Source organism: Epinephelus lanceolatus, chromosome 1 (assembly GCF_041903045.1).
Source record: "Epinephelus lanceolatus isolate andai-2023 chromosome 1, ASM4190304v1, whole genome shotgun sequence".
Taxonomy (NCBI): domain Eukaryota; kingdom Metazoa; phylum Chordata; class Actinopteri; order Perciformes; family Serranidae; genus Epinephelus; species Epinephelus lanceolatus.
The window spans coordinates 41,125,529-41,153,115 of record NC_135734.1 but is presented as its reverse complement, the minus strand read 5'-3'; the positions used below and the strand labels follow the sequence as shown (position 1 = coordinate 41,153,115).

The following is a 27,587-nucleotide window of genomic DNA, read 5'->3' as shown; positions in this document are numbered from 1 at the left end:
CTTCTTCTTTTTTTTTTTTTTTTCTCAATGGGATCGTGGATTCTTCCCTAGACAGATGAAGCCGAAAATCATCTAAAAGTTTGCCCTAACTTTGATGTCACTTTACAGGATTTTAGGGTACATGTCCAATGTGATTACACGTTGAGAGAAGTTATCACCTCGTCTAATACTAATGTGACAGCACAGCAGCAACACTTCTTTGTTAATTGTTTACTCTCTCATTATAAGAGTATTAGCCTCGCTATAATTGTGCAGGCCTACAACACTGAGCCAAGAGTCAGTAGCCATAAAAGATGACCACAGGCTCACGCAGCCAAAAATACGATCTCTACAATATCATTTTGCTAGTGGAGGGCACTCACTATTTTTAACTGGGACTTTGGCTCATTCCTCGGGAATGTCCTTTGTTACCATTTTTCACGTGCAAAGAAAACAACTGCAACTGTACCAGGGCAAGATCCTACCGTTAAACAGTCCTGGATATTCACCAGGGAGGAGGCAGCATGAAACTTGTCACATGTAGCACACACTGTCTGCGGTATCCTCTCATTGTTTGCAGTACCAGGGCCACGCAGGCCCTTAAAACAAACCCCCCAACCCCCGTCTCACTCCTCACTCTCCTCTTCATCCCCCTTGGTGCCTTTACTCCAGCGCTGGAAGCAATGAACAGTTGACGCCAGGAAGAAGCTTGTCATGATGGCCACCACAGACACTGAGATGCCAGAGAAAATGATGATGAGCAGGTCTGTTAGAGTCAGGGTGGCCTGGCACTCACGGAAGCTGTCCTTGGAGAGCTGCGACAGGGATACACGTCTGCCGTCCATGGGGAGAGAGCACTCCATACTTTCCACCCCTGCGATGGAACAGGAAACAAGATTAGACAGATTTACTCGACATGCTCAGTCTGCTGAGTTGCAGTGAATAATGTCACATTAATGGACTTTTAGATGAATGTATTCAAATGGCAGCCGCTCAGAAATTGCATCATATAGAGGAGCGAGCACAGTGCAGCTACATCTGTGCTGCCTGTACTCCGCAAATGTAAGTACTCCTTTATTTCCCCAAAGATCTTTCATTTGAGGTGATGCATATATGCCCATTAGAGAAACAGCTCACACAGCCCACACCTGGTCAGAGGTCTGCAGTAATCAGAGTGTATATTTTGCAAGGTGTCTTGTTTGTACGCAAGTGTTTAATTCAGAAAGAGTCGTGTTGTAAAAGATGCGAATTCAACAGAGCGATGCAGTTTTTTCAGAGTGGGAGCTGATTTAATAACTGTAAGGTCAATCAGAAGTCTTCACTTATGAGATGAAGTTGCACTGTGTATACAGTACACCCACCCACAGCATGACTGCAGCTTCTGTGGAAATAAAGGAGCAATAATAAGACACTGTGAAGCACAGTGATAGTGTAAATGTAAAGTCCAACTGTTGAGGGTTTAAAACTATTTCATTTGCCCTGTTAAAGAGGCTTTATTTTTGTCCATATGTGTGTAGTGCTGTGTAAGCTGCTCTGGATGATCGTCATCTCTGTGCCTCTGACAACAAGACAAATCCATTTGCATCTTTTGTACACGGTTTGGAGAAAGGAGCAAACATCAATTTAAATCATTTTAATTTAAGATGCCAGCTGCACAAGACAAATCTCGAAGAATATAGTCCTTCATTAAATGTGACTCCTGGTCGCGTCTCAAAAATTTACTGATGTATGAGTAAAGGGCAGCGTCTGAGACGGGGGCACCTTGACCAAACTCATCTCACGATGGAAGTATGATAAATCAGTGAGCGCTGCCCTCCATGTCTCTGTCACTAGCACATAGTTTATTGTTCAGCCATCATTTAAATGGAAGAGGACAGTGGCTGTGGTTTATTGTGTGTCAAGGGTACAAGTCTTGCATTGAGCCTACTTTCCCAACTCATGACTACAAATGAGATCGAGACTGGATCATTAGAGCAGCTTTAAAGGGACAGTTCACCCCAAAAATATATGTTTTTCCCCTTACCTGTAGTGCGATTTATTAATCTAGATCATTTTGGTGTGCGTTACCAAGCCATCGATCTGAATCGATATATATATATATATATATATATATATATATATATATATATATATATATATATATTCAATGATCAACAATCTATGTTGTCATCTTTAGGACATGCTTTTATTTTGAAAGTCGTTACTTAAAACAGCAGCAGGCAGATGGCAAGCAGCCAAGAGAAAGACGAAGAGGATAAAGTTATTAACCAGGGAACAATCCCAAATACTGATTTCGGAGAAAATAAAGGGGTCAACAGACAAAGAATATGCCGTATGCAAACAATGCAGTTATGAGATAAAACACGCCCCAACGTTACCGGCCTGGACGGGCATCTTACTTTGCTGACTTCTCACTACAGCAACATTAGCTGTGCTGTTTCAACTATCTTATGCTGGTAAAAATGCGCATGCAGGCTAAAATTCATATAACTGTGTTGTTCTGTCGAGAAATGCTGTGACATAAACCACCGGTGAGTAAGAAAAAGAATAAATAATACGTGCCATTTAAGTTATGAATGGAGGAAAGTCCGCTAGCCACTAGGCTTGTTTATGCATCATAAACATGCTAAAGCTAATAATGAGTGATTATCAAAAAACAACTGACAGTTTTTATTAAGATTAACTTGATACTTTTACTTAATGATCTTCTTGTTTTATGTCTTTTGTAGGGGTGGGGGAAATTTCCGATTCTTAGATGCATCGCGATTCGGACGTGAACGAATCTGAATCGATTCACAAACGTCCAAATTTCGATTATTTAAATCTGTTAATTAGAGTAATACAGAAGGTTCTAAATAATGCCGAACTAAGAAGCGCGGTACGTGTCATCTCCGGGACACTTTGGGATGCGCACCTGAAGCAGACACGGTGACACGCGCACAGAGGAAAACAAACATGGCTGACCGCTACCCACCTCGCCATGAGAGCTGAACAGTTTCTTCTAATTTAAAAGCAGACGTGTGGAAATACTTAGGCTTCTACAACGTTGACGGCGGAAGCGAACTGGACAAGAGCCACGTTATATATAAGCTGTGTCGTGCTAAAATAAAATACTTTGGTAACACAACAAACATGAGAAGCCATGTAACTCGATTCCACCTGACGGAGGAGTCAGGGAGACGGCAGGCTGTTGTTGCTGCGGCTACTAGTGGCGCTACTGACCAGAGAACAATCGAGGAAGCAATTAGAAAGCTGCCACCCTCATCGGAAAAGGCGAAGCGAATTACGAAGGCCATCGCGGCATTTATTGCCAAGGATTTGCGTCCTTATTCTGTCATGGAAAATCAGGGATTTCGAGCACTGCTGCATACACTGGAGCCCAGATACACCATCCCATCCCGACGCTATTTCACCGACACTCTACCATCAAACCAAAACAGAAGTCATGGCCTCACTGTTGAAGGCAGGTAGGTAGGAACGCAGTTACATGTGATGCGTGGACGTCTGTCGCCACCGAATCATTTGTTACTCTAACTGCGCATTTTATCTTGTGATTTAAGATACCTGTTGTTACCTTTGGTTCCATACAACGAAGTTGTAACTTTTCAGTTTGCAAGCATTTCCATTTATATGTTTAATAAAATATAATGGAAATGAATTCAACTATTTATTACAAATGCACTGTTTTTAAAAATTGCAAGTGTTGAATGCTTATTCAGTGAGACAAAAAGAAATGTGTGTTGTGAAAAAGTGCATCAATATACATAAATTAAAGATGCATCAATAATCGTTTTATAATCGAATCGTAGCCCCTGAATCGTAATCGTAATCGAATCGTGAGGTGCCCAAAGATTCCCACCCCTAGTCTTTTGGGTGAAGTTTGCTGTCAGGGTTTTAAACCAAATAGAGATGAAGTTTAATGAAACCGATGATGGTTTGGGTTAAAATCAAAACACTTCTTTCAGAAAGGACTTTTGGGAAGAACTTAACTTATTTACTGTGCTTTGTAATGTGTGTTAATGAAGTCAGTATAAAGTAAACGCACACTGCACTGCACTGCAATCGTATCATGGCAGACTTTGTACTATCAGCAAATATTGTATCGTTGCCCAAAGAATTGATATGATACCTGATCGTGATGAAACCAGTGATTTACACCCCTATTGCCGTGTACTGGAGATATCAGCCGTAGAGATGTCTGCCTTCTCTCCAATATAACGGAACTAGATGGCACTCAGCTTGTGGTGCTAAAAAATATCATTTTAAAAAAATCAACAGCAATGTCTCTTTCCAGAAATCATGATCTGGTTACTCATGATAATCCACAGACCTTGTTGTGAGCAGTTTCATGTTGGAACTATTTTCTTTCTACTGAACTACACACGCCGACTGTGTCATCATGCAAAAGGAAGCATCCACCTTAGTTTGATACTAGCTACCTTACCTGAACTAGCTAGCGTTACAGCTCATCTCTGTCCACCCTGTCACAAGCACAAGATACTCATCGATTAATAGAGAAATGCTTCCTTTTGTGCAGTGATTTGGTTGGCAGACAAGCCAAGTGCCATCTAGTTCAATTACAACTGAGAGAAGGCAGACAACTCTATGGCCGATATCTCCAACATCAGGGAACTCACACCAAAACAATCTAGACTGACAAACAGCACTACAGGTAAGAGGAAAAACACATATCTTTTAATTTTGGGTGACCTGTCCTTTTAACTGTAATATGTTAAAGACTGGTCGATGGTATTACCACTGAAACTACATTACAGGGTGTTCACTTCCCACTGCTTACAGAGTAATTGATTCTACTTGTTCTACTGACAACTTTGTCAACCTCTGAGTTTAACCTGAAGTGCTAATTACACACTTATAATGCTGTTCCAGTGAATGAGAACTGCAAACACTTCAGACCATAATCTATACAGCCATTAACTGCCTTCATATTGACAATGTACAGTATGGAAAAACTAGACATATTGATGTCAATGTTAGCTTAAAGGTGGGTGGAGATGAAGCCTTGCAATGTGGGCGGCTACTTCTACTGATACTGCACATGCAAATGCACACACTTGGCAGTACATCAATTCTGGCTCCTTGCTCAACAGTCAGCACATTTTGCAGCATGCTTTGTTATCACACAAATGTAACAGCGCATCTTATGACTTTATGTTCAATCACCAAACCTTAATTCTGAGTGTGTGTTTAAACATGTCAGTGTTACTAAAGCAAGTAGATAGCAGAACTTTAAGTATACAACTCAACTTCCAATAATATAACATGCTTATATTAGTCAGTTATGTAAAACTTAGTTGGACATGTACCAATATGTGTAAAAAATTTACTTTCAACCGTTTAGTGAAAATGGAAAAAGGAAATAATGGAAATCAGTGATGGCATGGAATTGGTTTCCATGCTCCTCCGATTGACTCTCTACACTATTAATTAGGTTCGTAACTGAACTCTTTAAGAGCTTGATAAAACTTAGTGACACTAATCCCTAATACGAGATACAGATTCTCACGTTCCCTCTAACAGTCAATTAGTAGAGGACGCAAGATATACTCACACACACACAAACACACACATACACATTAAAACGCCCAACTTACAGGAAAATAATACATCAGTTATGTTTTTATTTTATATTAAGTGTCTGTTTTTGTTGTTTAACATGTCATTTTTCGAAGAGATTCTGCCTGTATTGTAGACTTACATCTCTGACAGAGATCTGACAACAGTATTCACAATGCAAATGAGCGTGTTGATGTTTTGATCTCTTTTCATGTATTATTTTTTTGCATCCAGCACTTCCTTGACTTGTGGCTTTGTGCTGCAGCTCTGAAGCTTTCTTAAAGATTACATTGTCTGTACCGAGGGTAGGTACAGAGTTTGGCAAGCGTGCATTTCTGTGTGCAGCTTCTTGTATGTGGAATCTTCTGCAGATGGACGTAAAGCTGCACACATTGGTTCCTCTCGGCTGTTTCAAAGCACTGTTGCAGGATTTTTGTATATAATCTTACATGCCAATATCACGGTGTATCTCAGCTGGTCTTTGCAATCATATGTAGTTGCTCAGTAACATACTTTTTGACTTTTCTTGTGAGAGAGCTGTACATTTTTGTTTTATGCTGTCTGTCTGTAACTAATATTGCTGCCTATCTTGGCCAGGACACCCTTGAAAAAGTAAAGAAAAAAATTCTAATCTCAAGAGGTTTTTCTGGTTAAATAAAAAATAAAACAAAAATAAATAAACTATTAAAACACTACACATAGCACAATAGTATGTGGGGGATGTGGCAAGATAATACAGGATGTCCTCTCCCTCCTATCACTAGTAAAGTATAGATACATTTAGTTCATTACAAGCATACATGACGGAGGTATACCTACGAGACTGTGCTGATTATTTGGGGCTGTTGTTTTAGTTTAAGTTGAGTCACCTTAACAACTGACCTATGGCTAAGCCCCGCCCTCAAACGTGATGAGCCAATCACAGTGAGTATAGCCATTCCCATACACTTGGACATCCTCTGCCTGGACGAAATTTAAAGTTTAAGTTTAAAAATGGTCAAACGGTGTGCATGGGGTACATGCAACTCTGACACAAGGTATCCTGAGAGGCTGGGCGACGAGGTGTATTTTTTACCCTTTAAACCACATCTCAACCGAGAAAAGTGTCTCCTTTGGATAAAGTTGTGTGGTAACGTTAGACCACAACATCAACTCAACGTGAATAAGATTAACAATGATGTCTACATCTCTTCTAAGGTAAGTCAACATCGTGTTTGAGGCAACATATTGTCACTTTGCTGGAAAGAAATATAAAGTTATCTTTAACATCTCTAGCTAACGTTAGCTAAAGTTAGCCTGACGTTAGCTCCTAGCTGCGTTGTTCATCATGTCACCTTGTTTGCTGGGAGTTCATTAGCCTATTTTGTTCTAGTTTTGTACTTTGGTGATCGTACATCATTGTTAGCTGTTGTCCAAAGGGCTCTAGTTAAGCTAACGTTAACTTCTGGAGCTTAGCTTCATTAACTTATCTGTAATCACAGAGATAACAAAGGTTGGCAAACGTTATGCTGAATGATTCAGTGTAAATACTGTAGCACCAAACTAACGGAGAGACACTCTTGGTAAAGATGGTAAAAAGGCCGTTATCCTTTTCTCATATTCTGAGCCAAAAACCTTAACTTCAGGGGTCCATGTCATTGGTCCGACAGCCCATTGGTTCAACATCCCATTAGTCCGACTGTCCGCGGTGCTGAACGGCTTGCGGCGGGTGTATGGTGCGCCACAACCGGCTCTGGGTCAGCTGGGAAAGGCTTGAGGCTAAGCAGGCTTATGGCTTATGTTTGCCACTTTCTTTTTCTTTTCCTGACCCTAACCAAGTGGTTTTTGTGCCTAAACCTAACCAGACCTTAACCACAGGGCATCATGATGATTTCGGAACGGACTTCGGAATAATGGGTTTAATATGTTCGGAACAATGGGATGTCGAACCAATGGGCTGTCGGACCAATGGGCAGTTCCCAACTTCAGTGGCACTTTGATGCACCAAAATTTGATCGTTATGTCTCAAAAAATCATCAGTTGCCTCCTGCGAAATGCTGTGTACTGTGACACCTGCCATAGCACTGGTCACTGAATGCTGATATTTTGTCTGAGTGAGAGGAAGAGGGCGTGGCTTAGGCATAGGTCAATTTAGCCATGAATTAAGCTTTATTTTCAAAGCAATAATAGGTCATTAAAAGCAAAACAATAACCTTAAATATCGGAGCACTGTAGTTGTTAGCAATCTTTACTGAAAGGGAGTAAATTCTGCATTTTTTGGGACTGGTTTTAGCTGTGAATACATACACATTCAGTGCCCTGGTGAGCATTAATGGTGCCAGGATGGTGTATGTGTGACTGAATCAAGATAAACAACAGTGTTTATGTTTATTGTAATGAAGGAACATGTCACCCAGCACAACAGTGTGGCTAATTTATGTGTCTGTAACAGTCTTTGGACAAGAATGGAGGGTTGATGGCACGGAGAAATAAGCTTTATGAGGCTTATGTGTCATTGTAGGAAAGCTAATTGCTGGTTTCTCTCTTCTCGGGGGATTTGTTGACAATTAGAAAAAAAAGAGAATGTCACCAGCTGTTTCTCTTTATTCCTATGAAAATGTCACATCCAAGTCCTGCTTTAGTGACTTTGCTTGAAAGTATGATTCACACCTCATTAATGTATGTAACTGTGTACTCTACGTGTGTTCTTTTTACAAATGGCTGGCATTGTTCCCATCTTGGCATACACACACACACAGGCCACAACCAGGCTCGAACCAAGAGCCGTAGCACATAGCAAGTGCGTGCTGGACAGGCTCCACAGAGAACTCAAGTAGCTTGGATCAGGATCACATCCAGTGAGTCAGAATAAACCCGGCATCTAGAATGAGGCTCCAAACTGATTAGGCGCCAATACCAACAATCCTGGTGGAGCCAAAAACGAGCTCGCTGGTTCCTGGCATGATTCATTGTAAGACATGTCTACCGTATGTTGTGGGAATTAGAGATCAAAACAAACTCAGTTGAGTGTATGTGAGAGAACTGCTCAGTTAAACAGTGTGAGTAACATGCAAGCAGTGACAGTACCAATGAGGGGGGGGGGCACAGCCACCCTGATACAACTGCTACACCCCTATTTGAAGAACAATGAATTGCTTAAAACATTAAGATACACAACGCATTATGTCTGAGTGTCCGTCCAGCGTTTTTTGGTCTTTTCCGAGCGCCAGTGTCTCTTTTCAAGTATTCCCACTGAGCAGAAGACGTATGCAGCTGCACGCTGCCGCCTAATGAAAAACTACAAGATTCCTACAGCTTAAGGCAAATTAGTCTTAAGACTGTTTAAGAACTTTTTTTAATGTCACTCGGAATAAGTAAAAACCAAGTTTATAATCACCACATCTAAAGGCAGGGTGTCTACAGGTATCAGCCAGTTAAATTTAATGCTTTTTAAGACCCGTTCAAGACACCTTTTACCCAAATTTAGGACAGATTTTTGGACAAATCATGCTTTACTTATTTAAGCATGGCAGGTAAGCATTGCAGGTAGGTAGTATATATGTGGTCTTTTGCAGAGGTCAGTGTTATGTAGGAATATGGTTATTAAAAGTGAGTTAAGTCAAGCTACATTTTGCCAACAGGTAAGTGCAAGTATGAAATAAAATGACAGTATTATAGTTTGTTTTTTTTCTCAAAGATTTGCAATATTAGAAATGTAGACTTTTATATAGAAAGGCTTCACCAGTCATTTTTACAAAAAGAATGGTAAATAAATTAAATTAGATAAAACATTTGTTGCCTTACACCCGCCTACACCGGAATTGCTGTTACTTGAATTGTTGTCCGTAGTACAACAGAAAAGGAAGTGTTCAGTGCATCGCAAGAAGAGATTAAAATGGATATGATTTCATTTGATTCAGCTATACTGCAGAGCTGCAACGTCTCTGACCTATGGCAACGCCGTCATGTGATCTGGATATCCCCACCTATTTCCATTACAAAACGAAAGACAAATGTCCCCAGACTCCCATTCTGAAGTAAAGGAGGCTGGTCACGCAAGACTATGACTTTAAAGGCCTTACTGTTGTGACATTGGATTTAAGACATTTCAAGACTTTTTAAGTCTTCAACTCATTGTTTCGACAGCCCAAAATTTCAAAGCCTCATTCCATCCCATTGGACCAAACACCCATTTGTCTGACAGCTGGTCATCACAAAAACAAATGCCCATTGCTCCAGTGTTTCGGTTCTCAGAGTTTCAGTTTCCCAGCAGCATTTGAGCCATCAATCCCAGGTGTTTGTAACCAACCTATTCCTGTTTTTCCAGGGAAAAGCAAAACCAAATTGTTGTGGAACTCAAAATGTTAACTGCACTGGTATTAGTCTATGCACACCAGATAATTAGTAATAATTACTGTAAAATAAGAAACCAAAGTATATCAGTATGCGATTCCATAACTCATTTTGACCTAATTGTCAAAGAGCTTATATAGTACAACAGCATATTGAAAGATATAGCCTAGATATTGAAATATATATCATCTTTCAGTTATGGGTTTTGGTTTGCCACATCAAGACACTTTCAGAAGCCCCATCTGGCCACCCCTGTGAAAAATTTCTAGATGCACCACTGCATCCAAGTCTACCAGCGAGGCTTACAGACAAGTGCACAACACATCTAGGAGATGGTTAATCTCATCTGTGACAGTAATGAGCTGAAAATGTTTTGTTTTAAATCTAATATTTTAAGAATTGTGTTGCATAACTAACCATATGGCTCACAATCTAAAATCATCAGTTCAGTTTCCAAATTACAGTTTGACTCAGCGGGGATTTTAGGTAGAAGAGTTTTCACTGCGACATTTCCAACTTCTCTCTCAGCCTTTCGTGAATAACACTGTCTGGACCTCAAAATTCACAAACAAGCAGTGTTTTTTTGTCTTCATAATCATACATTGGTATTAAGTTAGTAATGATTTATTCTAATGTCTGTCATTTAACTTAGCCCAATTTTCTTCAAAATAAATCCCTTCCTGACTGTTAAATGAAGAGACACAAGCAGCAGAGAGAGGAATAAAATGTGCAAACAGAGACTTCAGCAAGAGGCAGACACGGACAGAATCGCTGACCTTGTTCTAATTAATTTCCCAACAGCAATTTAAGTGAAAAACACCAAATTCACCTTTAGTGTCACTGCCACACATCTTACGAAAGACAAAGAAAACTTTGAATGCACCTGAAAATCCAATATATTGGAGCACCTGTCCCGTCTGTTTCTGTCTGTATATTCACAGGGCACTTACTGCATAGCAAAGTAACCCATCACCTCTGAGACTTGGCCTTTGCCTTTGAGACGGTCCTGTCTGGTCTTGCCTGTCCTAGATGCTTGATTAATAACATCTGAGACTGCAGTTATCCTGGAGAGCACACGGGCCCTGCAGGACTTACAGGATAATTACATATATTATGATCGATAAGAGTTGGTGAAGAGGACGATGGTGGACAGACGGATAAAGTACGACTCTTTTATTGGTAATCTTAAAACTATTTTCATTTTAGTCTTGATATATGAGTGCACCATACCATACTAAAACTTTCTCTTTGGGTGTCTGAAATGTATATTTTCACATACTTCTCATTTATCTGAATAGAAACACACATCCTATGTACCCTGCAATAGAACATACAGGCTTTGCAAGCAGAGATAACGGCTTTCCACTAAGCTGCACAGTTGCAGTTAAGAACTAAAATTACACAATAGGGCACACTGGCTTATTACACTGCCTGACAAAAGGGGGGAATTACTGAACAGCTGTGGTATTTGGCCAAAAGTGGAATCTTCTGGAACAAACACCATAATTATAGTTACTCAGCATTACAAGCTCGTCTGACAGAATGTGCACAGCTCTCGCAAAGGGCGGACGTCCAGGCTTAGCGAATGTGGCCTCGGATTAGACATGCAGGAAACTCAGACCTGTGTCTGATACGAAAGTGCGTCGCTAATCTGTTGACTCTGGGCTGCTTTATGTCAAACAAATATCTGTTAAACATAGCCTGAGCTCGGTGTGCATCTTAAAAACAGCTTCGAAAATACTTAAGTTGGATCGGCGTGATATTTTTGACACTTATCTCCGACTTAGCAAAGAAAATAATCAGAGTGTCAACAAACCGGCGGGAAAATGACTGCAGTAAAGTCCATTATTGTACAATCAATTCAGCTGATTAAAAATGAGTCACTCTGTTTGCCGGTATCTGGTTTCACATTTTTACAACCCACTACAAAAATGCCACACAAAGATAGCAAATTTAGGGACAATTTCCACTCACCTTCTGTAACTAAGAGTGGCTATGAGGGTAACTACATCACAGAATAACGTTTGAATACTTTAAAATCTGAATTAAAGGAGGTTTTTCATTTTCCCATCATCTGACTGTGTGAATTAAGTATACCCATAGGCCCAATGAAGAGCTAAAAGCTCTTTATAATGACAGTTACTGAATTTGTTTAAGCAAGTTACCTTTTTTCCTGATATTAGCTAGGTCTAAAGTTACAAACAACACGTGTACTTTTTAGTCTTCTTTAGTTTTTGCTGTTCCTTCATCCCAGCTTGTGTCTACGATCAAAACTGGACCTTGCTACCAAACAGGACTCAAGAACCAGCAGGCCAAAGTAACAGAATAAATCTAAGCTGACTGACAAACAGTTGCTAACGTTAGCTTGCTAAAATGTTAATTTCCTACCTTTAAACACTTCAGTTTTTGGTGCCAACAGTTTTGGAATTTTGGAAAGCAGCCACCTCTTTTAATCAGTGGGCCTATTTTCTCAGCCTTTTGCATTCAGTGTTTTGTATAATGTGTAATGGATGTTAAACTTGGAGCTTCACACTGTCAAGTATTCACATCACTTGTTGTTTAATGCACATCTTCTATGTCAGAGTTTAAAAACTGTCTATATGTCCATAGATTTTTGTAAACTGGTATTTTCCTCTACGTTTTGCCATCTTGGCCACATACAAACAGAGTTCTAGGGAGATATAAAACGCCTTCTAATGTGCAAATTTGTGGACAGCTCCTCAATTCATGGATGCCCATTGTTGCTTTGTGTAATGAGCACCAGGAACAATAACAATGGAGGACCAACTTACTAGTTTGTTTACATTCTGCTGGCACTGCCTGGTATAATATCTACTTTGAATTTAAACGTAGTATTGCTGCATAACATCCCTGACCAACGGAGACATCTGCTGCACCTAGTATTCCACCTCGGGTCCATGTCATTGGTTCGACAGCCCACTGGTTCGACATCCCATTAGTCCGACTGTCCGCGGTGCTGAACGGCTCACGGCGGGCGTATGGTGCGCCGCGACCGGCTTGAGGCGGAGCAGGCTCACGGCTTATGTGTTTGCCACTTTCTTTTTCATTTTAACCCACACCATGATCTTTTCCTGCCCCTAACCAAGTGGTTTTTGTGCCTAAACCTAACCAGACCTTAACCACAGGGCGTCATGATGATTTCGGAACGGACTTCGGAACAATGAGTTTAATATGGTCAGAACAATGGGATGTCGAACCAATGGGCTGTTGAACCAATGGGCAGTTCCCTTCCACCTCAGCATCCTTGGTTTTAAGTTCAACAGAGACAATGGTTTTTAGATCAGACCCGGTCAAACCAGAAGATTGTGGGACAATTTTTGAGAGGAATTGTTGTTGGTGAGGACTGGAAGGGAAACTTTTGTATGTCTGGAGCATCATCTATTTTGTCTTTGAGTGAGTGACTTAATCCTTAAGCTCAGATCAGACCCAAGAACTGTGACGAGATGAAACCACTTTATAACGTTGCAGAGAAAACTTGCAGCAGTGTGAACTGGCCGTCGGACAGGACTCATGCCGGCTGATGGTGTCACCTGCAACTCAGCTGGTCAAATCGCCAACTGCTGGATTTAGAACGTAAAGGTCGCCATCTGTTGCTACAGCCAATCGGCCTGTAGTTACTGTAAGTCCGCTGGTCAAGTCAAAATTACTGCAGACGCCGTGTTTGCCTGCTCCCAACTAACTAACTGGCACTGCTTACTTATATTATTGTGATGTATTTATTATTTATATATTATCATTTTTTTTTTTTTTTTTTGTAGCCAGTATCTCACTATCACTATCCTCATTCATATTTTAAGAAGCTACAAATTATATTCAGCCACAAAATAAGCCTGAGACGCTGCAAATCAGAATGGACGTACAGAGAGTTGTTGCATAGAGATGATACACCATCTCATCTAGTTGCATTGGTGTGAACCGGCAGGTTTTTAAAATGTTGCAGAACGGTGCATTGCAAGTAGCTGCATGTTTTATCTTGTGTCATTGTGAATCTTTGGTCTGAACTGGGCCAAATATCAAAGTGGAATCAACGGTGGTAAGATCTCCAGTGGGTGTTTTGAAAGAGGTAGGCTGTACACTTTACTACCTTTGTGACAAGGGGTGAACATGGGAGACAGCTAATGCCAGCGAGCATCTGGAGTCATTTTTGCGTTGTAGTGTGTATGGGGAATGTTTGTAGAACAAAGTTTGTGTGGAGAGATTTTATTTTTTTTCAACTGAGGGGGGAATATCTGTTTTATAGCAATCTGTATATGTGTAGACTGGCCCTAAAACACTGATGTGTTTTAATACCCAGAACAGGGTTCACAGTTAGCATGGAAATTTTGTTTCCGTTTGGTTTTGGGACATGATAGAGAACAAATTTATAAAAGAACAACATTAAGAGAGGCAGAGAAACAGACAGTTTACAACAGTCTACAATAAAAGGGAGTGCAGGAGAAAAACTAACTGTGTTTGGTGCTTATAACTTTATTGGGTACCTATTTTATTCAATGTAATTCTGTTAAGTGATGATGTGTATGGGGCTACAGATGCAGACCCGAGTCTCTATGATTTGATGTACACGGATTATATGAACGGGTCAAATGCAGGTTGAACATGTGCTGGTGGGTTTTTCTTGCAAGTCTAAGTCGCTTCATCAGAACCTATAATGAAATCCGTTCATTTTAATTAACTGAGATGAATTGAGATTGACTGTGGCTGAGAAAACCTTAATACACCAACAGTCATTTAAAGAACAGAACAATGCAGTAAAGAAAAGGAAATGCATTTCATAATTAAGGATATTTAAGGAATTTATAGGTTCATGCTCATAAACTATCTAACTGGATGACAGTTTTTAATAAAACCATATTTACAGTGGGTCAATATCAGCTTTATAAATGGGTAAGCTGATACAGTACAACATTTGAAGTCCCTGAACGACCCCAAACACCACTATGATCTCAAAAAGTGTGCCTGGCTCAGGCTACCATCCCATAATGCAACACAAATCATGCCTTAACACTATCAGGTATGTCGGGCCACACAGCTATGTAACATTCCTGGCGCGGGCAGTTGATGGATTACATTTAGGATTACAGCCAGCCGAGGGGATAGGCTATCTGCTGTCTAGGCCGTGATTGATCTATCTCGCTGTCACAGACTGATATTGGAGGCTTGTTTCTCCTCCCTCCCTCAACACCACACTGTCCGTCTAGATTGATCTCTGCACCAATCGCAAAGGCAAAATCACCACAATCTTACATCTGCAGACCCCTGCAGGAGTTGGCATCCACGCTTAGTGTCTAGACACTCCACCTAAATTATCCAGTCGTGATAATGACTCACAAAACTGTCCCCTCCTTACTTTATTGAATGAGATGAATATGCCACTCATGTCCAATACTCAGTAGATGTGAAAAGAACCAGGCAGACATAATTACAGAGAAATAGAAGGATTATTTAGTCGCCAACACTGGGAGAAAGAGTCTCAGGGAAACCTCAGGGAGAATGATACAAGGAGAGGGCAAGAGTGGGAGTCGGAGAGGAACCGAATGTGTTATGAATGCACAAAATGACAAGCATCCATGTGACAGTGGGTCGAGGGTGAATCATTCAGGAGGGAATTCCTTCTGCGTGGAGACTCGCTGACATCACTGCACCATGGGCATATTCAAAATGTCTCATCACAAAGGCACAAATTCACACACAGAAAGGAGCTCATTTCCGAACATAAAGAGACGGTACTAAAAAGGTGAATACTACAAATACTAGCAGATACTAGGGCTGTGCCAAATACCAGTTTTTTTGGGTGGTTTTCAAAGCTTCAGTGAGAAATATTCATGATTAATCGAAGCTGTATGGGGTAGTGGGGGGGATGTAGTAATGACAGATGAGGACATTTTTTGAATCAATGCACCAAAGATAACGTGATAATTAGCCACTGTCAGCACGCAGCTTGTAGTCATAGTCATTATAACTAGTGCAAAAAAATATATACTCCTGAGTGCGTGCGTCCCTATATGAGGGTATCACATTCTGGGTTTGCTGCACCTTATACTCCATTCTACTTAACCTAGACCTGTTGTCTTCACTCGTGGACACTTTGCTGTGCCATACAGTGGTAGCAAGAGCACAATAAACTGATCTGCGTAAAAACAAGATGGCAGGCATCTCTGCCATGTCAGTCTGCAGCCGACCCCAACACAAAAGTGGACAAAGTACAAAACCTGACCACATTTAATGACTGAAACATGTTTATTTATGATTAATAATATTTGCAGTTTGATATGGCAACAAATTTGACCAATTTTAGTAACAGTAACAAGCCTTTATAATTGTCTTGTTTGAGGACGTTGGGACCAATTAGGTGTGAGACTGTTCTGTCAGACAAAAGGACATTCCTAGCTTGGAGTATGGATCAAGTGGCAGAGTTTGTAAATGAGCAAATCACAAGACTTTGAGATTTGTTGCTTTATTTGTAATTTAGTTTTTGCACAACAATGTTCAGGTGAACACTTTTACACTTTATTACACACTTGTGACTATTAAGATAAACCCATCATATTAGGACATCATTTTTTTCTCTAAAACTACTTCCTGTTCAAAGACAATGTTTAGTTTTTATATTAATCAGGTCCTACTGATCTCAAATAGCTTGGAGAAATCAAAAATGCACACCAGAAGCTGAGGCCCCAAGAGAATATATACTTTGCAAGACGGTTACTTAACAACGCTCAGGTTTGCTTGTTGTTTGTTGTTTGAAGGAAACATGCCAGTTTCCTACTGGCACATCTGGCACTTTTTGGAGGTCATCTTTGTAAATTTTTAATCCATTTCTGACACTGGACTTTTTCAACATCATGCTAGCTTATCTGTAGCTATGTTTCCATACAAAAGTGATTTGAATCATTGGGAAATGCGCATTAAAAGAAATACGAATCCTGTGTGTTCCCATTAAATGTACGGACTTTGGTGAAAACTACGAACCGCAGAACCGGAAACAAAACAAGTCTTGCATTCTTCTTCTTCTTCTACGTTTTCTGGCGGTTGGCAACCAGCTTGTAAATGCATTACCGCCTTCCCGACCTGGAGTGTGGATATCACCATGGAGAGAGGTGCGCTACGTCAGACTTAATTCAAAAATAACTGTTTCCATCCCCGTTTTGCGAATCAACATTTTTTTGAATCAACCAAAACCTGGCTAAAGCGAGCGTATTTTAGTTTGTGCGAGTCAGGGGATTTTAATTCAAATTTTGTCATTTCCATCATAATTTTCCAATGCGATACTTCTAGATGCGCATCTAAACAGGCTGATGGAAACATGGCTTGTAAGGCTGTCAGGGGTGTTCAAACTGTTGTAATCACAAAACTGAGCCGATCACTAAGTTAAAATATCCTTGTCTAAGAATAACTACTAATGTTGATGCATAATGAATTATGTTCGATTACTATTTCTCGATTTATGTGGCTTTAAGCCTGCCATTGGGGCGCTGATTTCAGCCGGCATTCTTCCTCCTTCCACTGTCTGCGCGTTACCATTTCCAAATTCTCTCTGCTACGAGAAACAACCACTTCTGAGCTAACAACTTGCACACTGAAAGTGGCACATTTTGTCGCAGATTTGGATTGTGTAATAAGGCATGCCTGCTTTGTTCTTTCTGTAAATTGTTGTAAAGATCTACAATGAATAAAAGAACTCATCAAGGCACCTCAGAAAAGCCCAGACACCGTCTTGCAGGATTTTTGTGCCCTCGATGTTGATCATTTTTCTGACATTGCCAGTCAAGGTGATCTGCCACATTTTTTAACTGTGGCAGAAGCATAGGCCGGCGACAGTGACTTCACCAGTGTAGCGATCTGTTCCACTTCACATACACTTGTGATACCATCGTCATAATGTTCGGCTAGAGCCACATACAGCCAGCAAATTGTCTGAGGCTTTAACGGACAATTGAGAGCTTTAGTACAGTCAAGCTTCACCTCTCGGGCCCCAGATATCAAATTAGGTTTGTCTTTTTATCAGTAAAGTTGAACCACATAGCGACATAATTTTCTTTTGCGGGACAATTTAAAGGACAGGGCTCACCTCATCACGTGCAAATGTTCCACCAAAGAAGTTCACCCCCGACACTGTTTTGCATGAGCACCGTCGCTGCATACTGAGTTTAGTGCCGCCAAAGACGACTCTGACTGGTTTTAACAAAACAAAAACAAACGAGCGTTTTTCCCCCTATGGCAGAAAGATAATCAGTGTTTCTAGATCTTTCTCTAGTGCTGACACAGCTCTGTGGAGGCTACGTGAGACTGAGGGCCATTTGGGAATGTTGGGGTAATGGTGTACAAGAGCAGTGCATTTAAGCACTGATTTGGACATTGATTACCATGGCAACGATCGAAGCTTCGAAGCATTTGGGTCAGACCTAGTGGATGCCTTTTTACAAAGTTTGTCTAATGTCACAATTCATTATGTTGAAAATGCTAAATATGCAGTTCTTAGCAATTTATGCTTCACACTTGACCGTACACTGGAGGAAGAGTATATATCATCCACAAAGCTGCACACGGCCAGTGAAATAAACCTTTTGGCTTTTCACCTTTTATTTCTGACACTGGCAGATTATCCCTTTCTGCTCCTGTCCGTGCAGAAGCTGATGCTATCACACTGTGTAATTCGGTCCACCTATTCACACTCCGCTCTCCCTTGCCAGCACCATCTCTCTCTCACATCCCAACTTTAAATAAACATTAAATTAGGCCAAGATAAAAGAAGCTGTCAGCCTGTGTTAATGGAATAGATATTTTCTCATCACATACGCAGGGAGTAAAGATAGCAAGTAATGTCGTGTGGGGCGGCATGGCATCATGCGTGTGGTCATATTTTTCAGAGCTGCTCTTGCCGTGCGGTAACAGGTTTCTGGGGAGCAACTTGATAGGCTGTGGAGGAAAATTCAGACTTTGACCCTGTCACATGAACTGCTACTTTGTAGTGAAACTGTTCAGGTCATGACTAGTGTTGATAGCAATGCCACGATGGGCTTCGGCCTCAATCTCTCATGGGAGTTGGCCTGCCTTGCCCTGTAGGCAGCTCTGGCTCCAATTACCCTGGCCAATGTGCCGTAGAACTGTGTCACTCTGAATTATACATGGCCTTTGTTCATCCTTAACCCAAGAGCACTGGAGACAGCAGTGGATCATGTTTACACTCATCCCTCCGTTAAAACATTTATGAACCTGATTGGTGCCTTAAAAACTTTTAAATGCTACCAAAAAACACAGAAGCATGCAGGCAGTTAAATGTGTGTTTGTAGGATTGTGTGCAGCTCAAAATGAATACCTGACGCTACTCTGCACATGGGAGACAAAACACGGCCATGTGGAAAGAAATGTTTTTTCGATCCAAACGCAGTCCAGAATTTCAAACCATCTTCCACCCACTCATCATGCTGACCGGCAGTAATCAAAGTTACGCAAACAGAAGAGTGTGCTGCTTTGTGAACTTGAAATCACAGGGGAAATCAGGAAGTGAAAAATGGAATGGGAATTGGGTTTACAGCATGGGCTCTGCAGCTGCTACATTATGCAGGCCATCACAGGGGGAGCCATAGATATATTTTAGGATGACTGCTAAAATAGCAGTACAGTTTTGTCATGATAAATCGATATTTTTTTTTTAAAAAATTAGTCTAACATTCTGTTAAATCATTCTACTGGTGACATGTTTGTCTGGACATTATGACATCCTGTGACATCATCTGATGAATTAATGCCACTGAGAAATCTATAGACACACTTTGTTTTAGCTGATTCAATTATTCCCAGCACCTGTACTTTGTCCTGGTAATGGTTTTGAAAGTACAGCCAAAAACTTGAAAGAAAAAACACGCTCCCGTCATACTGTGCTCCAAATCTGGAACATAATCCTCATACAAAGGTTCGTATGACATCTTACGAAAAATTATGCTCAGTTTGTAAATGTGATGAATTGGCACCCCTATCAGTAAGGTTAGGAAAACAATCATGGCTGGGTGTTGTCACGTTACGTACTTTAAAGGTGAAGTGTGTAAGATTTAGGGAGATTTAGTGGCGTCTAGCGGTGACTTGAAAACTGCAACCAGCTAAAACTTCTCCTGGCTAGAATTCCTTCAGTGTTCCTTGTTCAGGAGGTTTTTACCGTGAACCAAATTGTCCCGCAGAGGTCTCTTCCTCTCAAAAACAAACACACCAGGTCGGTAAATCTAGTAAAAACACTGAATAAAGCAGTTTCACGTTACAAGTCAGTATCTCCCACACTGTTTGGCATCTCGGAAATGGGCGGCTCGCCCCCCACATGCTATTGTGTGTTCACATTTTTTCTGATCCAGACGTTCGGGGGTTTTTAGTGGGAGCCAAATTATCCACAGAGGTCTCTCCCTCTCCAAAACAAACCGTACCCGGTGATTGAAACGGGTAAAAAAAACTTAATAAAGCAGTTTCACGTTACAAACCAATGTCACTCAAACACTGCTTGTTGTAGATGAGCTTCTTACTGCAAATTAGCGCCCCCAATTGTTAGGTTAGGTTAAGAAAAAGAATCATGGTTGGGCGTCATCACATTAAGACAGGTGGTTAAGATAGGTGGACAAAGTGGATATATTGATATCGGTATCAATCGGTGCCAAATAAGTTGTTATAGATCAGCATACTGGATATTGGCAAAAACATCCAATATTGTGCATCCCTGCTTTTTGTAGGTGTAAGTATAAACTGTACATGACAGTGTGAAATTGAGATACAGGAATCATTTTGGCAGCTTCAACCTTTACGTGTTTTGAACATCAGTGGAGCTCTTGGTTTTAAGAGGGGCCACAATCAAATAAAATTTAAACTGTAATTTTCTGGCCTGCTAACTGATTTATTGTATGATGAATCAGACATGAGGATGCAACTCCCACGGGGACGGAAAAAGCACACTGATGTACAATTTAAAGAGTAATTCTTGCCTCTGTAATTGATTTCCTCTACGATGAATGAGATATTAAGTGGAGCCACCCACACTCATGATGGCTGTTAGAGTTGATACATATTGAAAAGCTTATCAAGTCAACCTCATTCACTAATGAGTGTCCATCTGTTATTTTGTAACCACTTCCAACACAGCGTTCCAGGGAATAGGTCAAAGCATTTTTCCGTGATCGAGAGCTCAGTCATTATGTTAATTAGGTTTGGGAGTATGATGTCTGCATGTGGACCAGCCGGGTTTGGAAGTCTGGATTTAGGGGGACGAGTGCAACGGGTGCCTGCGACTTACTTACCACAATCCTCCCACGTACTTTGTGTTTACCAGTAATCTGTACAAGTGATTTTCCTGCAGTGCTCCAAAAAGTAGTGAAATGTCTGCAGGAAATAACTGTCACAAAATGGTAAAACAGGGGTTGTGTGATTGGAAATTCTTAAATTTTGATAATCTGGTCTCAACTAAAGACTCAAAAAACAGCACGCACATCCAAAAAAGATAAATACTGGATGCTGGAGAGAAGAACAAATACAAGAATACAACAACAGGTCAGTACACCAGAAACTGCTCCTTTCGGAAATTTTAATCATTTCACCAGCCCTTCATCAGACATGACAAAGATAAGGAGACACACCTCTGTATATACAACCAATGGTGGTCTCCCAACAGATCATGGGATAACAGATGCAGCTATACAGAAACACACTAAAAAACCAGTACAAAATGACACCACAGGAATACATTTACAAAAAATTACATAAAAAAAAAAATATTTAGAAAAAGGTCAGCGTTGCCCAGAGTATCACCTCGATTATCACATGACTAAAACATCAGTTAAAAAAAACATCATAGCGACATGCAAATTCAAGGTGAAATTGTAGGAGGATATATTTATGATTTATATATTTCTTTAAAATTTTCTGGATTTTGTTTTGTTTTGTTTAAAAATAGAGGTGCCTCTAATACTACAAAAAGTAGTAAAACTCAATGAGAATTACCACAGCAATGTCATAAACAATGTTTACATGCTGCTCAAGATTTGGTCTTTCTCATTGAGTAGCACTAAATTCTGTAATGTCCAGGGCTCCTAAATATAAATATATAAAAATATATTAATACTAAAATATTGTGATATTCTAGGTGATACTCAAGGCACTGCTGGTCTTTTTGTAAATATAGTATTTGTTCAATACATTTTTTTGTAAATGAACTTTTTTCCTGTGGTGTCATTTTGTACTGGTTTTGTAGTGTGTTGCACTCCGTTTCTGTGTAGCTGTGCTACAGTATCACATGATCTGTTGGGTGACAACCATTGGTTGTATATCCTCCTGACACCCGAACACATGTGTCAGGAGTGTGTCGGGTGTCCCGTTGGTATGCGTTTTCAATTTTTCCTAGCTATTTGAGATTAGTACCTGATCAGTATAAAAAACTAAACTTTATGAACGATAAATAAATAAAGTCCCGATATCCTCAAAGGAGACAACAGTAAAGCCCTAATGTCCTCAAAGGAGATGATAATAAAGTCCCAATGTCCGTCAACGAGCTGATGAAAAATTCCTGATGTCTGCAAATGAGTACTTCCTAATTAACAGCGTCTAGCTTGTTACTGTTGCTAGAATTGGTCAAATTTGTTGGAACATCAACCTAGACACTGTATTTATAATAAATGAACACGTTTCGACAATTAAATGTGATCAGGTTTTGGACCTTGTCCACTTTTGTGTCAGTATCGGCTGCAGACTGACTTGGCAGAGATGGCTGCCATCTTGTTTTTACATGGATTAGTGTATTTTGCTCTTACTACCACTAGATGCCACAAAAAATTGTCCATGAACGAGGACAACAGGCCTGCGTTAAGCAGAATGATGTATAAGGTCCAGTAAACCCAAAATGTGATGTCTTTGTATGAGGACACAGGGTCTCAGGAGGATATACAGAGGTGTGTCTCCTTATCTTGTTCATGTCTGATGAAGGGCTGGTACCTGAAACGTCACGTGGTGATATGATTAAAACTAAGGTGTGCGGACCTGTTTTTTGTATTTTCATAATCTGTCTAAAACTTCAGAGTTTACTGTTAACATCTGCTGATGGTGACGGATTATTCTTTAATACTGCAATACTGCAATAACAAGTAAAAGATGTGCACTGTATTGCATTGTCTAAGTATTTGCTAGTTCTGTTGTACTTTTGACTGTCTTAGTGTTAGAAAAATAAAGCAACTCTTCTATAAATTATACACACAGAAAGACAAAAACTTGTTTTAGAGGATATTTAAAGGTCAGTGAAACATCTTTTGGCCTCTCTGACCTGTTACAGAACTCATTTGCATCGCCTTAGAAAAGAAGAACCTCAGATGGAGAATAATTATTCCTTTTTCTAAAATGTTATTTGTCATCCAATCCCCCAGCATCATTAGCATTACAAAGTACATTCCAAACACCTTTTTATTGGCCAAAGAAAATTATAAAATTATATCAACAAAAACCCAAATGTGGACCACTTTAGATGTCCTGTACAAATAAGCATGTATGTGTGTTTGCTCTGTCTGAGCCGGTGGACTCGTCTCTGGGGTCAGAAAGCAAACACTCACTGATGGGGATGTAAGAGCTGCATATGAAGTGAGATACGCATTACTAACTCAATTTGAGTGTGTGTATACACTGGGGCCAGTTGGCAGCCATGCCAGCAGCTTGGCCAGGCCCTTGGCTTCTTCTTTGTTGTTGATGTCTGCCTGGCCAGCACTATTAATGCAATTCATTATGCCTTGCACTTGACAACACTTAGAAGCCGTGATTAATGCATTTGCAGCCTGTTACTAGGGGGAATTAGGTATTCTTGCCAGTTTATCAACTTTGCTTCCTCACAGACCCAAACTTGTCTGTTTTTGGGGCAAATGTAGAGCCCTGGAGAAATGCAGTATCAATAGCGTGGTACACCATGGCCTAAATGTATATAAGGAGTTTTTGCTTTTGTGAGTTGTCAGCAGTTTGCAGCAGGCAGCCAGTTTTTTTAGTGGAATTGAGTTAAAGCTTTAGCGAGCCAGAACAAGATTTTCATTTTAATTTGCAATTTGAAAAATTACCATTTTTTTGTTATGAGATCTTCTGCATAATTACAACATATCCATATGCAGAGGCTTTGATGTCTAACCAATTAAATGAGATTAAAAACAAGATTTAGTCCACTGCTATTCATTGGACAAAAAAATGTTCTTTTTGTTAGGTCAACATTTCACACCCCAAACAACCTTGGAGCACTGACAGATATAAATGCTCCCACTCCTTATCTGTACACCTTTATACACAAACACTGTGTACTGTATTTAAAAACTGAATTATGTTTTTCAACTACGCCCTCGACGTCCATATGTCATAACACTGCGAGCTGCATTCATATTAAATTCTCAGATTAAGCCGTGTAATACGTCAAATCTGCACTCTGATCTGAATATGATAACAGCACGAGCTGCTAGTCATGTGTGGCTGAACTGTCAGATCTGTTTATTTTTGCCTCCTCTGCTCCCACGTGCTGGCGTGCACTTACGAGATAACTGTTGTCTGTGTCCTTTGTCAGGGCTTTAATAGTAATATACATTAGCCGACCTTCAGTAAAAACATTTATGGGTCCCTCTGAACAAAACATTACTATGATTTGTCTGGGGATAAATTATTCCTGACAGGCGATCTAGGTTCTATACAATCTACCTCAACATGAATAATATTCACACAGATTAAAACAATGTGATGGTTTGTGTTTATCCAGGACATCTCTCTAGCTTTAGATGTTGCCACCAATCAGCTCCATGTAAGCAGATCTCACCCACAGTATAATACTTCTTCTAAAAGGGACACAGTGATCCCCTTTGTCTTGTGTTGTTCCTCAGATATTCATGCACACATTCAGACTGCCTTGCACACTCGAGCACACCAAAACTTCAGCCCTGTTATCTAACTCAGCCCTCCAGGCTGAATCACAGTGGTAGACAGAGACTATAGTATGGGCCTAAAAATTCACATGGATAGAGCGGAGAAGGAGAAGAAGAGATGGGGGGTTGATTTCCATTGGTGTGAGGAAGAAAATAATTGATGATATTGCTGAATTACAGTGTCCACCAAATGGTTGGCTTATATAAAAATAAGTATTATATAAATATAAGCTGCAAATTGATCGATTTGACTACCACGCAGGATAGAGGTCAATGTTTATATGCATGGTGAGAACGGGAGAAACTGAAAGCTAAAATTCTTAGTACGGGTTGTGTCATTTCTTACGATGCTGCCTTTAGAATTGTGTCTTGTTTTTGTATTTTGAAATTAATCACATTCAAAAACAAAGCATCCTTGCAGCTTTCACTTTAAAACAAGTGCTATTGTCTCATATTACATAGTCAGTCACACACATTATATGCTTTGGGAGTGGAGGAAGAAAGAGATAAAATTAGAACAAGGGGGAGGGAGGGGGTTCCCTCTCCTACAGGGAAAACATAAATAGACCGGAGCAGCGTTATGGCAATGGATTTGCAATAATACTCCTGTATGTTGTGCTCAGATACGCTTTATTTGGGTCAAGCACATGGAAAGCAAACGCTTCTTAGATGCTGCTGCTGCTTACCGTTTGGAAGCTTGTGACTGTTCTCCATCAGCCATGTGAACAGGTTGGCAAAGTTGCAGTTGCACACCCAGGGGTTGCCCTCTAGCCTCACCGCCCGCAGGGAGGGCAACTGACTTAGCGCCCCCACCTGTAGCGTCGACAGTGCATTGCGCTCCAGTTCCAGTTCTCTTAGAGAGGTGAGGCCAAGGAAAGCATCCTCGTTCACCATGCTCAGGTATGGGTTGTTGCCCAGCCGTAGCTTGATCAGGCTCCGAGACTCCCCAAAAGTCCCCTTGGGGATTTCAGTCAGATTGTTGCTGCCCAAGTCCAGGAAGACCAGCCTGGAAGAGGTGCTAAGGGTCCCTGGCTCTATGTGGGAGAGGGAGTTGTTCCGGAGGTCCAGGTAGACCAAGTCACTGTACAGAACCAGGAAGTCTGAGGGAATGCTGGGTATCCAGTTGTCGGCCAGCAACAGCCTGCGCACATCCAAGGGGATCTCACTGGGTAGACGGGTCAGCCCACGGCCACTGCAGTCCACAGTGTGAGGATCTGGGCACAGGCAGGTTGCTGGGCAGTTTTCCCCCAGGGTCCATAAGACAGAGGACAGCAAGATGAGGATAAGCTGGAGCCAGCAGACACATGGCAACATGGTCAAGTGGGTGAAATGAATTATGGGGGAAAGAGGCTTGGGGTAAGGGCGAATGGGAGAGGGAGGGTGGGGGTAGAGAACAAGAGGGTAGGGGTCAGAGGGCAGGAGATCAGGACAAGGGAGGGGAAGGGGAAAGTGAAGGGGGGCGGATGGGGATCAATCCTCGCGAAGGAACATCCTGCCGTTGTAGAGATGGAAATCTGGAAGGGCTCTGGAATTGTGAGGAGGCAGAGCGGCGGCGAAAACTGTTTTCCAGGAGATCATGTAGCAAGCCGCCTGGATAGAATAGCAGACTGCCTGCTTTGAAGGAGCAAAGAGAGGGAGATAGTAAGCAGCAGGGAGCGGGAGAGCAAGAAAGACGGAGCTTAACAGAGAGGGGAGGGTAGCTTAAGAGAGGTAAATAGACACGAGCGAGCTGGGAGTGATGAGAAGCCGGGGGCACAGACAAGGGAGAGGGGGGTTGAGGAGGGGGCTCTGTCCGCCACGCTACCCCACAGTAGAGCTGGCGGCAGTGGCAGACGAAGACAATAAGGTCTCTGACACAAAAGGATATATGAAGCTGTGATTCAAGCATGACAAGCAAAGAGTAACATCAGTGCATCCCTCCATTAGTCCCAGGTCTCTGTGTAGAAAAGCCTGACGCTCTGAAACGAGAGAGAGAGAAGCTCACGGCACATCGCTCAAGTGTGTGGTAAGGTTGCCCCCCTCCCCTTATTATTCCCTCTTTATCTCCCAAAGCCCTGCTGTTAAAACACAGCACAGCTCAATGTTACGCTGTCCAGCACCGTATCAAGGCTGTGCTGCTGTGCGGAGAGAATCCAAATGTCCAGGCAGGAGCCTCGTGGATGTAGATCGCAGTGCTGAGCTGCACACAGCCATGCCAATCCAACGACTGCCTCTGAATCAACCACGGTTTATCTCATGCCCTCTCCCCTCTCCTTATTTCCAGGGAGGCGTGCCTGAGCCACGCTGTCAACATGTGATGTCACTTCCTATAGTGTGAAGAAATGACGATCAGCTGTTTCTGGAGAAATCTGAGATATAGGAGATATTTATCTGTGATGCTGTTACTTTATTTTAAAGCATATTCAGCTGTATGTTCAACAAAATAATAACAAATACTGAGGCAAATTATTTTGAGAAATTATACATTCTCACTGACTTTCATTTCTTTTTAACATTTTTACCTGCTTTTTAATCCATTAACAGCAAGCCGTTGCTCTGAAGGTAAGCCTCACTGTTTGACAATTATATAGAAGATCTTCTTAAACACAGCCTGTTCCTTGGAGAAGCTTTATTAGTTGTGTCTTCAACTGGAAAACTGTGACCTGTTAAAATGTACAGCATGAGCCTTTATCCTAAAACATTTCCTTACTCATTTTGTTCCTGCAAGTCCAGCATTAGTGCACTGATGGGTGAATTAACAAAAGAACAGTGTGGCCGCTACACCTGCATAAATTA

At 41.1% G+C, this 27,587-nt stretch overlaps 1 protein-coding gene across 1 annotated transcript; it reads right to left on the bottom strand.

Moving 5' to 3' along the window:
• Positions 1–27,087, bottom strand: lrrc38b (leucine rich repeat containing 38b). The gene is made up of 2 exons (XM_033627489.2): positions 25,499–27,087; positions 1–853 (listed from the first exon to the last, which is right to left on the bottom strand). The coding sequence occupies exons 1-2, from the start codon at positions 26,124–26,126 to the stop codon at positions 606–608; spliced, it is 876 nt and encodes a 291-aa protein (XP_033483380.1). The 5' UTR covers positions 26,127–27,087; the 3' UTR covers positions 1–605.
• Positions 27,088–27,587: the final 500 nt, after the last annotated feature.